The 12,843-nt window shown below is 52.1% G+C and overlaps 1 protein-coding gene across 1 annotated transcript; it reads left to right on the top strand.

Moving 5' to 3' along the window:
• The first annotated feature begins 499 nt into the window (after positions 1 to 499).
• Positions 500 to 12,403, top strand: Eno1 (enolase 1). The gene is made up of 12 exons (XM_005353678.3): positions 500 to 615; positions 3,207 to 3,300; positions 4,974 to 5,069; positions 6,155 to 6,213; positions 7,979 to 8,048; positions 8,142 to 8,275; positions 9,106 to 9,328; positions 10,107 to 10,304; positions 10,889 to 11,090; positions 11,378 to 11,486; positions 11,609 to 11,667; positions 12,030 to 12,403. The coding sequence occupies exons 2-12, from the start codon at positions 3,216 to 3,218 to the stop codon at positions 12,097 to 12,099; spliced, it is 1,305 nt and encodes a 434-aa protein (XP_005353735.1). The 5' UTR covers positions 500 to 615; positions 3,207 to 3,215; the 3' UTR covers positions 12,100 to 12,403.
• Positions 12,404 to 12,843: the final 440 nt, after the last annotated feature.

The raw sequence follows: 12,843 nt of genomic DNA, 5'->3' as shown, positions 1-12,843 counted from the left end.
CCACGTTCCACGCGAGTGAGGCTACCCACGCTGCGGCTTAACGTTTCCACGCCGCCGGGGTCTCCCGCACCTAGGGGCGGGGCGAGGCCCACCTTAGGGCCGGGCCGCGAAGGTCATCAACAAGGCCGCGGGCCGGACGTGCTCGGCGCCGCCACACCGAGTGCGTGCGTGTGGGACTCGGAGTACGTGCCGCGGGCCGGAGCCCGCATGCCGGCCGCGCCGCCCCGCCCTCACCCAGCTTTCGTAGACCCTCAGCGCGGCCCCCGGGTCCCAGCGGGAGGCTCGCCCGGCCACCCGACTATGCCGCAGGCCCAGCCAGCCACGTCTACCCCCGCCCCCGGGCCATCGCCCCCAGTCTGTGCAGGCCAAGCGGACACCTCAGTCACATTCTTCTACTGGAGTGACAGCACTGACGACCAATGCCCAAGAGGAGATAAAATAAGGCGGGCCCTCAAGGAGAAGAGTGGGCGGGGCTTCCCGAGCTGCGCTCAAAGCCGGAGTGGGAGGCGCTTAGACCAGCTCAGCTCCCGGGTCGCGCGCACGTCTCTCCTGAACGCTCTCCAGGGTGTGTGCAGGAACCTCTGTGCTCTTCCTCTGCGGCACGCCGACCTCCAGGTAGGGTTCGGGTGCCCCTTGGAGACCGTTCGCTCACGAGCGAGCTGTGCTGGGGAACCCGGTGGGCATGGGCACCCCTTACCCTGGGTGCGAGCCGGGCATCCGGGGAGCGCTCAGGTCAGCCTCGTGGAAGGTCGCGGGCTCTTAGAGGGGGGTGGGGAGGTGCAGGCCCACCTGTTATTGCCCAGCTACAGGCTTGCAATTTAACTGGGTTCCCAAGCAAGCAACAGCAAATACAAAACATGGTTGATCGCCACCCTGGGGAGTTAAGTGCTTTTTTCCCTGTAGCTTTGTGGGGAAGGCTTTTGAGGGAGGGAAAGACTTGACCTCCTGATGTTCATGAAAGGTCTTCTTGAAATGGAAGGGCCAGAAACAAAGATGCCCACGAGGCAGAGCCCCCCCCTCCTACCCCTCGACCTTCCGCAGAGCCTGCTAGGGTAGTGTCTCTTGGACCACAGTCTAGCGGCACTGGGCGGGAGTGGTCCAGCCCATCTCTGCTTCGAAATACTTCTCACTGGTTAGTTGCCTGGACTAGAGGAAATTGCAGCAGTCCCGTTGGATACTTGGGAAGCCCTTAGAAGACCTCGCCCCGGTTAAGCAATAAGGGGTGCGGGCTTCCTGGGTAACTACTAGCCGGCCATGAACCGACTTAAGATGTGTTTAAGAAAACTTCCTGTTCGTTCTGGCCTTAAGCAGCGTGGTCCTTTGGCTTTCGAGCTCGGTCAGAGTCGGCCTGGACTGAAGCTCTGACCTCTAGGTCCACATTTATGACCCTGGTCCGGCGTTCAATCCATCTAAAAGACCTAGAGGGTGAGATTTTATCCTGACTAAAGACAGTTGCTGCCCAGTTTAAGGATCCGAGTCAGATACGTGCAGAGGAAGGAGAGAACTAACTCTTGCAAGTCAGTAGTCTGACTTCCACAGTGCGCCATACCACGTGGGCGCCCCCCCCCCCAAGTAAAAGAAGACTAAAGTGCCTTTGAGGCAGGCATGGCAATACACACTGGGTTGTCTGCAGCAGGAGGATCACTGTGAGTTAGGATCAACTTGGCATACCTAGAACGTGGGGTTGGGAGGCCACAAAGAAGAGAATGGTATTTAAACCCAGCCTGGTCTAGGTTAAATGTGCTTGAAGCCTACAGAGTAGTGGTTGATGTTTTGTAACAGGGTAAAAAGTAGATACTTCTTTTCATAAGTGTAAAAGATCCTTTGTCTCACACAAGACAAAACCACAGAAGTGACTTCTCAGTTGAAACAAAAAGATGCTTTTGGTGCTTTAGCCCTTGCCAGGGAAGATGTGGGGAACCTGGCCAAATAATGGCTTCTGAACGCTAATTTGGCTTCAGGGCTCATCCAGTTTAGTTCTAAAGGCTCTTTGGTAAATTTCTTTCTTGGAAAGCCTACTGGAGAAAAAGTAGGAAATGGGCATTCTTTCAAGATCGTTGTCCAGCAACCCTCCTCTCAGGATGTTTTCTGATTAAACCTCGTTAATGCTCTTAAAAACGGTTTTTAATAAAATAAAAGTGTCCTTTTGAGAGAAATAAGAATCAGAAACCATCGCCATAGAGGAAATATGGCGGTGGGAATTGAACCTAGGACCGCCCACGTGCTAGGCAAGCTAGCAGACATGTGCCACCAGACCAGAGAATGTCGGTGCTGATGTTCACAGACCGAGGAGTTAGGTGTTGCTGGCTTCCAAGTGCAATTTCTTACTTGTTATCAAATCTCCATCAACTGATATGCTGTTACTATGGTTACAATGCGATGAGTTGGCATTTTCCCTAATTTTACATGGTTTACTCTGACCTCCCATCACTGTTTCATCCTGGTTCCTTCTCATCAGGCCTTGAGTGAGCCAGCACATTGTATCATCCAGCTGAAGGTTTGATTTTTTTTTTTTTTCCTTTCTTTTTTTTATTTGCACTAGTGCTTGCAATCTCTAGCTTTTTTTATTCTTCCTCCCCTTCTACACCCTGGACCTGAGGGATACAACTCCGGCCTTTGAGCATGCTAAGCACACGTTTGCTGTTGAATTGCTACCACCACCACAGCTCTGAGGAATGTAGTGCAGGCAGGGTGGTGAGCGCGCCTCTGAGCACTAAGCCCCTCCTTAGCCTCCAGCCTGCTCTTGTAGATGAGCCACGGCCTGCTTGGGTTCAGAGAAGAGTTTGCAGGAGTGGTTCAGTCATTACCATGTGGTCATCAGGCCTGACTTTGAGTGCCAGCCCCTTGGCCGGATTTTTTTTTAATTATATATACAGTGTTCCTCCTGCCTGTACACCAACACGTCCAGAGAGGGCACCGGGTCTCATTACAAGTGGTTGTGAGCCACCATGTGGTTGCTGGGAATTAAACTGAGGCCCTAGAAGAGCCACTGCTCCTAACGGCTGAGCCGTCTCTCCAGCCCCCTTGGGCATGATTTCTAAGGACTACTTTTTGCTGCTTTCCAGCAGGTCAGCTACTGCCCTCCCTATAGCTCCTTTAATAAGCAGCCTTCCTAAACGGAAGTCCAGCATCCCTCAGAAGTGATCCCTTGAATTAATGTTCTGTGTTATGCTTTATAGAAAAATATGAATTTTTTTTCCTTACAGAAACAAGCCATGTCTATTCTCAAGGTCCACGCCCGAGAGATCTTTGACTCCCGTGGGAATCCCACTGTTGAGGTTGATCTCTACACCTCAAAAGGTATGTCCCCACTTTTCATGGTTTCTTCTACCACCTTCCATTGAGAAATGAATGGGGGCAGGGGTGGCAAGGCAGCGTCCTGTGCACACATCCCTTCTCAGCATTCCCTCTGCTGAGACTACAGGCATGGGCCACCACGCTCAGCTCTGCTCCCAGGTGTTTAAGGCAGGATGTGGGCCGGGGCAGAGAAGTAAAGCCATGGCTTAAGTAAGCCCTTGTTCCTAAAAAGGACCATCCTTTGGTTGTTCAGCTGGCTGTGATCAAATAAGCAGATGGCAATAGGACAGTTCTCTCCATATAGGATAGAGATGAGGGGCAGGGGTGGTTGCAAGTGGAGCTTTGGGACATCCCAGAAGCTCTTATGACTTCAGGGACTGGGAATGTAAGCGGGAGGTGACTTGCCTAACAGGTGGGAGGTCCTAAGGTCAAATCACAGCATTGCAAAAAAAAAGCTTTATTATAAGGAACTGGATGGGTGTGGCAGCTAATGCCTTTAATCTCAGCACTTGGGAGCCTGCTGCAGGAGGATTGCCAGTTTTGAGACTAGAGACTAGCCGGGGCTACAAAGCAAGAACCTGTGTCCTCTACCCAAGGACCCCTGTGCTGGTGCAGTTCTGTGTTCAGAGATGCATGTCGTGGGAAAGGGACCTGAGGAATGGTGTGTATGGTTCTGCAGAGCTCACCAGGACCTGCCAGTCAGAGCTGAGTCATTGTCTTAGTCACAAGTCTAGCTAGCACCAGAGCCCAGCCCTTCCTGCCAGTCCCCCAGAAAAGGATCCTCAGCAACAGCTTGCGTGTGTGCTGCAGGGCTCTCAGCTGAATCCTGGCTACTTTTTTTGTATTAGTATAATCTTAATGTTGTCATTTGTCAGGTAAAAACAATATTTACAATAATTAACTAGATTTTTTTCCCCATAAGATTTCCTGTGTGTGGAGGCCATGTGGTTCTCAAACCCTGAGTCCTCTTAGGTGCTATGATTATGGTTGTGTGGTACAGTGGTTGGCTTAATATCTTTGGAGCAGCTGCATTGATGGTCCCTTTAGAAGGTGGCAGTCATGCAAGCACGAGACATGAGCTCCAATACTCAGCACCCACATAAGAAACTGGGTCTAGTGGGGTACACCTGTAATGACCGCACTGGGGACAGACATGGAAGGCTTCCCTACAGTTCACTGGTCAGCCAGCATCACCTGGAGGCCCCAGGTTCATTGAGATCCTGTGTCCAGGAAGACACCTGGTGTCAAATCTATTCCAGTCCTTTTAGTCTCAGCCCTGGAGGCAGACTTGACCCTTGTTTCACCTACGTCAGAACCCTTTGGATGTTTAGGAATCCAGGGCAGGTTGCAGGCAGGCTAGCTTGCAGGTCCCTCCAGGGAGACTCCTGAGAGCCTACTTGATGGGTCTGTATTAGGATCAATGTAAAGAATGGTCTGGAGGGTGTCTAGCTGATGAGGAAGCAACAGCACTTCTGAGGCTAGATGCTCTGACTGAGAGGGGCTTGGACCTGAGCTGTAGGTCTTTCTGATTGATAGTTGTGTTTGCTTTAGTGTTTGTTGCTTTAGTCTAAATTGACTCCCAACACATGGAAATTCTGCTGCCTCGCCCTCCTGTATGCTGGGATTACAGGTGTGTGCTGACATTTCATAGTTGATTTTTCCTACCTCTATGCCAGGTCTCTTCCGGGCTGCCGTGCCCAGCGGTGCCTCCACTGGCATCTATGAGGCCCTGGAACTCCGTGACAATGATAAGACCCGCTACTTGGGGAAGGGTAAGTCTAGGAACTCATATCCCATCAGCCCTCCTTGCCTTTCTCTGGATTTATCTCCTGTCATTGGTGGGCGCTGTTACCACATTGGAAAGTCAGCAAGGTGTCAGCTCACTGACACCCACATTGCCAAGCTTGGAAACTGGGCAGGCGAACATAAGGAGACTTGTCAGTCTGGGCTTTGGAAGCTACTCCTGTCTTCAGTGGGGAGAGGTGTCTGCCTTCAGTGGAGGCACTCAGACAGTTTTGTGGTCTGCTTTTCTGTTGCCTGGAGACAGGCAAGGCCTGTGTGGACCAGCCCCAGTCCTCTGGCTGCATGCTCACTGACCTGTCACCTTGATGTAGCTGTCACCATCTGTAAATGGAATCTGCTTGCTCAAGAGCCGGCAGAGCACCCAAAATTAGGCCCCGCCTTCATCCCTGGGGCAGTATTAGCCCTGCAAGGCGTGGGGGTCTTTCTAAAGAATTGGGGAACAGAGGATGTGACCAATTTTGGAACGTTAGTAGTGTTGAGGCAGCAAGGGAGAGAAGATTGTGTCTGCTGGACTTTAAGCGCGCCCCCCCCAGGCCTCTCTAGAGCAGAGCGGCCCAGTGTCACTGCTAACGAGCCCGCTTGTAGGAGAAGCTGACGTCCAAACTCTCTGCGGCCACTTCCCTCTCCTGTGGCCACTTCCCCCTCACTTCTTTCTTCTGAAGCCTGTTCTCTCCTGAGTCTCTTTCCCCTTCTATTCACTTCTGCTGGGCAGGCGTCTCGAGACCTGTTAAGTATGTTAATGAGTTCCTGGCACCAGCCTTGTGCACTCAGGTAACACGCCCTGCATCCTGGGTGTGCAGCTGGTCTTCCCAGTGCATGGTCTTGAACTAACTGTCCCTCGGATCATTCTGGGCTGATTGCTCTTGCGTGGCTCTAACCCCCGGGTTCTGGTTCCTAAGGAAGAGCGCTCAGACTGGGCCAGGAAGCCTCCCTCTGGCGGAAGTAGGGTGGGGGTTAGTGTCCTGTGAAGGACCCACAGCTCGGGTGCTCCAGCAATGCTGCTCACGCCTGCGTACTGTAATACTGTCAGTAATTTCATGATTGTTCCTTCTAGGTGTCTCAAAGGCTGTTGAGCACATCAATAAAACTATCGCACCTGCTCTGGTTAGCAAGGTAGGACCCACCTTCCCGTAACCGCTGTGGATCAGTGCCACCAGAGCGAATCCCGGGGCCTTAGCTTATTCTGAGAGCTTAAAAGTTGAGGATTCCCTTTTATGCATGAGTCTAACCGACCTGCCTGCCTGTGGCTGCTGCTTCTGATGACACCTGAAAGTGGTTGGGAATGGGGCGGAGTGGAGGTAGGAAATACTTGGCATCGCTCCCTATGCTATCTCGACCTTTGGGAGGCCATGGTCCAGATTTGAGTAGCAGCTTTCTGGCACATTGTCCATGGTAGATACCTGGACTTTGGAATTTATTGCCCTGTTGGGTTGGCTTAGGTACTGAGTGGAACACAGGGGTTCAGGTGATAGAGATGCCAGGAGCCCAGGCTACATTCCCAAGTTGTGGCATGTGCCTGCAGTCTGGGTACTTGGGAGTTAGGCAGGACTCCATCCCTGCCCCCTGTGGTATTTGCATGCTGCATGCAAAGCCCTGATTTCAACTCTGTCCTGGCTTTTTAAAAAAAAATCCTCATTTGGTGGAGGGTGGCCCAGCAGAACAGCATTTGCCACACTTCCAGAGGATTTGAGTTTGGTCCCCACACCAAACTCAGGGGACCAGCAACGACTAGATTTCCAGGCCAGGGACTCAAAGACTGCCCCCTGCGCCGCCCCCTGCGACCCCCCCTCCTTCATGCACAGCACACATTCAGACATACACGTGATTTTTTTTTTTCCTCATTTTAGTTTAGCCCAGTCTTTCAGGCCAAGGTCAGACTGCAAATCTGGTGTGGGTGAAATGGGTCTGGAGGTGACTCAGGGAACAGTTGGCCATACCCCCTTCCTCCCGTTCAGTATGTGCCATCCTGTCGTTTGTCCCTAGCTAAGCCGCCCTAATGCTGTAATTGGTTCTGCTTGTCTGGTCTCCAGTGCCCTCTGCTCCAGTCTCCTGGGCAGCTCCTTGAGTGTCTTATTCTCTGTACCTTGGTCCCCAGGCCTTCCCCTCACACTTACACCCTTGGTGGGCTCTCTACTTGAGCAACTGCCTCCCTAAGCATCGCCTGCCAAAGCACTGAGACGTCAGAATGCTCACACAGCATTACGGGATTGTAGATTTTCTCCCATACTTCTTATATGAACAATATTTTGCAGAATAATGTGATTGTGTGTGTGGGTTTTACTTGCATGTATATTTATGCACCACATGCATGCCTGGTGCATGTGGAAGCCAGAAAATATCATCGGATCCTCTGTAACTGGAGTTGCAGACAATTTTGAATGGCCACATGGATTCTGGAAACTAAACCCTTATCATCCAAATGTTTTGATGGATGATCTGGACATTGAGTGGAAATCTGTTTGACATTGATCAGCAGGGGCAGCCTTAAAGGAGCCTCAGCAGGGCCCTGCTTGCTTGACTAAACAGTAACCCTTACTGCTTGGCTTCTAAGAGCACCCTTGTTTATGGTGATAGTTTATGCAGTACAGGGCACACACAGCAGCCTTGTATGTGTGACCTTGACTCCCTAGGTAGACTGTAGTCTGTGGACCCAGGGAAATGCCTGAAGCAGATAATTAGGACAAGTCAAATGTGGCTTTGTTCTACCCCATTGTTCTCTTTGGTGCTGAGGACTGAGCCAGTCTTACAAGCTTAGGAAGCTCCTTGCTATACTCCATGCCCAGCCTCGGCCTGGGGTTCAGACCTTTCGAAAGTGCTGCTTGGTGTGAGAGCAGAGCTCAGGTGATTGCCCTGGCCCTCACCGCCGTCTCCCCTGTAGAAACTGAATGTGGTGGAGCAGGAGAAGATCGACAAGCTGATGATCGAGATGGACGGCACCGAGAATAAGTGTGAGTGCCCACGCCCCGGGGAGCCTGTGTTCACAAGTGCAGGTTTTCATGCTGGTCTTACGGCTTCCGTTCACCATTTCTATTTTATTCCAGCCAAATTCGGTGCCAATGCCATCCTGGGAGTGTCCCTGGCTGTCTGCAAAGCTGGTGCTGCAGAAAAGGGGGTGCCCCTCTACCGCCACATTGCTGACTTGGCTGGCAACGCTGAAGTCATCCTGCCAGTCCCAGTGAGTGACTTGTTAGAACTTGCTAGAAGTGTCCCATTCCAGTTCTGTTGCTTGCTACAGAACAATACTTAGGGAATAGCTTGTTTTCCACACGACTGTAAACACATCCGTCCTAGCAGGGAAGTCACGGCTGAAGTGTGTCAGCACATTCACAGGCAGAGGCAGAAATGAAGCCAGGCAGTGATGCTGCTGCAGGCCTTTACTCTCAGCACTGTTCAGTCAAAAAAAAAAACATAAGCACACCAGTCTTAATCTGTGTGGGATGAGTCACTGCGGGCTTCCAGACTGGAAAGGGCAGTTAAGCTGGCATTGCTGGCACACACCTTTGACCCCAGTACTCAGGAGACAGAGGCAGACGGATGCATGGGTGGGTGACTTTGAGGCCAGCCTGGTCTGCAGATTGGAGGTGAAGACAGCCAGGGCTATATAGTGAGGCCTGTTGGGAGGGTTGAGTATAGACACACCAACTAACTACTTAGCTCCCCTCCACCCTTATGTAATCCAGAACCCAAACCCAGAATGGTGTTATCCACAGGCGTGTGCTTCTACTTCTAATCGCCACAGACATGCCAGTAGGCCGGATGATCTAAATAGATAGGTCCTCTAGGACTCATTCCAATTGGTTCTAAAGCGTGTTAATACAAGTTGGAGTGTCACATCATGGGGACCCACGAAGACCCTGTGCATCAAGTCTTCTATAATTAGGACTCACAGCACAGTGGATAAGAGAATGCTGGCACGGCACAGGGCCCAGCCCAGGTGGGTCTGATAGCAGCTAGCTAGGTAGGCTTCCCTGGGCCGGCAGCACAGCCCTCCTCTGCTTCTCCCAGGCTTTCAATGTGATCAACGGTGGGTCTCACGCTGGCAACAAGCTGGCCATGCAGGAGTTCATGATCCTCCCTGTGGGGGCATCCAGTTTCCGCGAAGCCATGCGCATTGGGGCAGAGGTTTATCACAACCTGAAGAATGTCATCAAGGAGAAATATGGGAAGGATGCCACCAATGTGGGTGACGAGGGCGGGTTTGCGCCTAACATCCTGGAGAACAAAGAAGGTAAGCACTGAACTGTATAGCACTGTCCCCTCATACCTGCCAGTTTGGGGACGGGATCAAGACCGATGGCAGCCTTTCAGGAGGAAAGCAAGAGCTTTGAGTGTAGTTCCCCCCCCCCCAGTTTCATGGGGTGACTTGAGAATGGTCCTAGATCTCTTACAGCTGGAGCTACCCATGCGGTGCTGGTGATTGAACATGGGTTCTGGAAGAGTAGCCATTGCTCTTAACCACTGAGCCATCTCCAGCAAGCCAGTTGGTCCCATTTTAATTTTGTGTATATGCGGTCACTCAATTCTTCCATTTTGGCCTGGGATACTGAACTTGGGTGTTGAGTCTGACGACAAGCACCTTTACCAGCCGTATCTCTGGCCCTCTGTGGCCTCTTTGGCCCGTTTTAAATGAGCTTCATTGTGCATTCACCTTCTAGCTGCCGGGATCATTGGCAGGTGTCAGGAGCCTTGTGTCTCAGATCTTGGCAGCTTTGACTGGAGGTGGCCCTTGCTGAGGTTTTCCTCTTGGATTCCAGCCTCCATTCTATTTAAAGCCAGTCCTCAGGACAGCTGATCTCAGTTACAACTGTCACTCCAACTGCATCTTCGCCAACAGAACTGCCATGGCATAAGAAGGGCTGTGTTAGGGATTGCTACTTATGGGTCCATGGTTCCTCACCAATGACCTTTTGACCCAAGCAGGAATGAGTGCCTGACAACCTGAAACTCATAGCCAGGACAGTCCCCATTTGGCACCTGTTACCCACCTTTGCCTCGTCTCTTTCCAGCTCTGGAGCTGCTGAAGAACGCAATTGGAAAGGCTGGCTACACTGAACAGGTGGTCATCGGCATGGACGTGGCCGCCTCTGAGTTCTTCAGGTCCGGGAAGTACGATCTGGACTTCAAGTCTCCTGATGACGCCAGCAGGTACATCACCCCTGACCAGCTGGCTGACCTGTACAAGTCCTTCATCCGGGAGTATCCAGGTGAGTCCCCTGTTATGCCGGCTGCAGGGGTCTGGGACATGGAACATCATCCTAGCTCCCGCTGTAGTGATAGGTCCACACTGGTCACGCTTAAGCCAAGACCTTAACATGCTCCTCATTCCCTTTATTTTATGTGTATTGGTGTTTTCCCATGGGTGCTGGGACCCCTGGAGCTGGAGTTCCAGTTGTAAGCTACTGTGTGGGTGCTGAAATAAAAACCAGGACCTCAAGAAGAACAGGCACTGCTCAACTGCTGAGCCCCTTTGTAGAGGCGGTTTTGATCAATGCCAGCTTGTGCAGACCTTAGCTTGCGTCATCCTCCTGCTTGAGCTCCCCCCCTTTTTTTTTTTTTCCCGAGACAGGGTTTCTCTGTGGCTTTGGAGCCTGTCCTGAAACTAGCTCTGTAGACCAGGCTGGCCTCGAACTCACAGAGATCCTCCTGCCTCTGCCTCCCGAGTGCTGGGATTAAAGGCGTGTGCCACCACCGCCACCGCCCGGCATTTGAGCTCCTCTTTAAAGAAAGACAGAAAGAGGAAATGGTGCCTGGGGACCACAGCCCACCTGATGACCCCTCCTTTCCCTAGTGGTGTCCATCGAGGACCCCTTTGACCAGGATGACTGGGAAGCCTGGAAGAAGTTCACAGCTAGCTCAGGCATCCAGGTGGTTGGGGACGATCTCACGGTGACCAACCCTAAGAGGATTGCCAAGGCTGTCAGTGAGAAGTCCTGCAACTGCCTCCTGCTCAAAGTGAACCAGATTGGCTCCGTGACCGAGTCTCTGCAGGCGTGAGTAGCTGGTGGGCAGGGCTTCTGGGACTGTCAATTCCAGGTGTCTGTAGAGCACATGGCTGTAACCAGAGGGACACAGCAGTGAGCACTGTTGCCTGGTCCTTGGTCCCTGTGGCTTAACTTCCACTACAGAGACCAGGATGTTTGTCTCTTTGGGGGCTTGATGCCATGGTGGGAGCATGAGGGTGAGGATGTCCTTGGGCTGTAAGCCTGCAGAAGAGGAGGGACAGGTACCGAGGCTGCAGCTCAGTACATCACATGGTCTGACTTGTGTCCTTTCTTAGGTGTAAGCTGGCCCAGTCCAATGGTTGGGGCGTCATGGTGTCCCATCGCTCTGGGGAGACCGAGGATACTTTCATCGCTGACCTGGTAGTGGGGCTCTGCACTGGGCAGGTAAGCGCTTCCCACCTGGGTGTAGTTGTAGGGGTGGCTCTTCCCCTGTGGGAGAGAAGGCTGGACTTTTGTTCATGTTCTCCATGGCTTTTATAATGATGGCTTTTCCTTTGTCCCTCTAGATAAAGACTGGTGCCCCTTGCCGATCCGAGCGCCTGGCCAAGTACAACCAGATTCTTAGGTAAAGATTCAGCAGGGAGACAGTGGGTGGGCGTATTCTGTTGGAAGGCCATGAACAGACCTTGGTTGACAGTAGATCACAAAGCAGTTGTTTGCCTGTGTGGTGCTGCCATCTGCTGGTGGAAGACAGAATAGCTCACCTTTGAGGGTCTATCCTCATTAGAAGCTGAGCACTGCCTGGGACAGACACTGGTGCTCCTTTCAAACCTCACTCTGCTTTCCTGTTGTGACAGCAGGAAGACTCAAACTCATGGCAGTCCCCTGCTTCCACTTTCCATGGGTTAGAGTTAACACACCCTCTGCACCGGGAGCTGACTTTGTGTTTTGTTTTGTTCCCCTCTTCTGCCCTCTTTGTTTGCCAAGAATCGAGGAAGAGCTGGGCAGCAAGGCCAAGTTTGCCGGCAGGTGCTTCAGGAACCCCCTGGCCAAGTAAAGTGGATGCAGATCCCTGGAGCCACCAGCTGCTTAGACCCTGTCCCTGATGTCACCAAGGCGGCTCAAGGCCGGCCCAGTGCTTGCCCCTCCCATGCCACTGCTTCCATAGACATCTTCAGTCTGCCTGACCACCTGGAGCCCTGCTGGGAACCCCAGCTTTGTAATCATGTGACTGGTCCAAATCATTGTCACCTCACTTCCAAGCTAGTGTCTGGAGCCCAATGTAATCTCTAGGGTGGCCACAGGAAAGACCCCTGCCCCAGCGGTTCTACGTGCAGAATAAAAGCCTCAGTGACCCATAAGCACTGCCTGTGAGTGGATGGAACAAATCAGGGTCCCCTGGAGTCCCGTGTGTAATTACTGTTCTGGGATAAGAAAGTCTGGAGGTTCTGGGTCCTCTCTCAGGACCTAAGTAAGGACAGCTAGAACAAGGAGGGATTGAGCTGCCAGGCAGAAGGAACCAATACAGGCTTGACCTAAAAATGTTCTGACGTTAGGATCCCATCAAAAAGAGATGACCAGCCATCCTTGGGAAAGACGTGTGAAATGGGAATGGCAAACGCATGTCACGGTGGGGGAAAATCACCTTTTTTTAAGTCTTCATTATGGACAAGTGGGGTGCATACATTTAATCCCAGCAAGAGCAGGCCAACCTGGCCTGCAGAACCAAAAGAAAGGAGGGTACCTCATCTCATAGTTTGAGCCCCCAGGTAGTAATGTCCTGTCTGCTGTGAGAAGGGAG

This window comes from Microtus ochrogaster, chromosome 10 (assembly GCF_000317375.1).
Source record: "Microtus ochrogaster isolate Prairie Vole_2 chromosome 10, MicOch1.0, whole genome shotgun sequence".
In the NCBI taxonomy this organism is placed as follows: domain Eukaryota; kingdom Metazoa; phylum Chordata; class Mammalia; order Rodentia; family Cricetidae; genus Microtus; species Microtus ochrogaster.
Note: the sequence above shows the minus strand (reverse complement) of the source record. Positions and strands in the feature narration are given on the sequence as shown.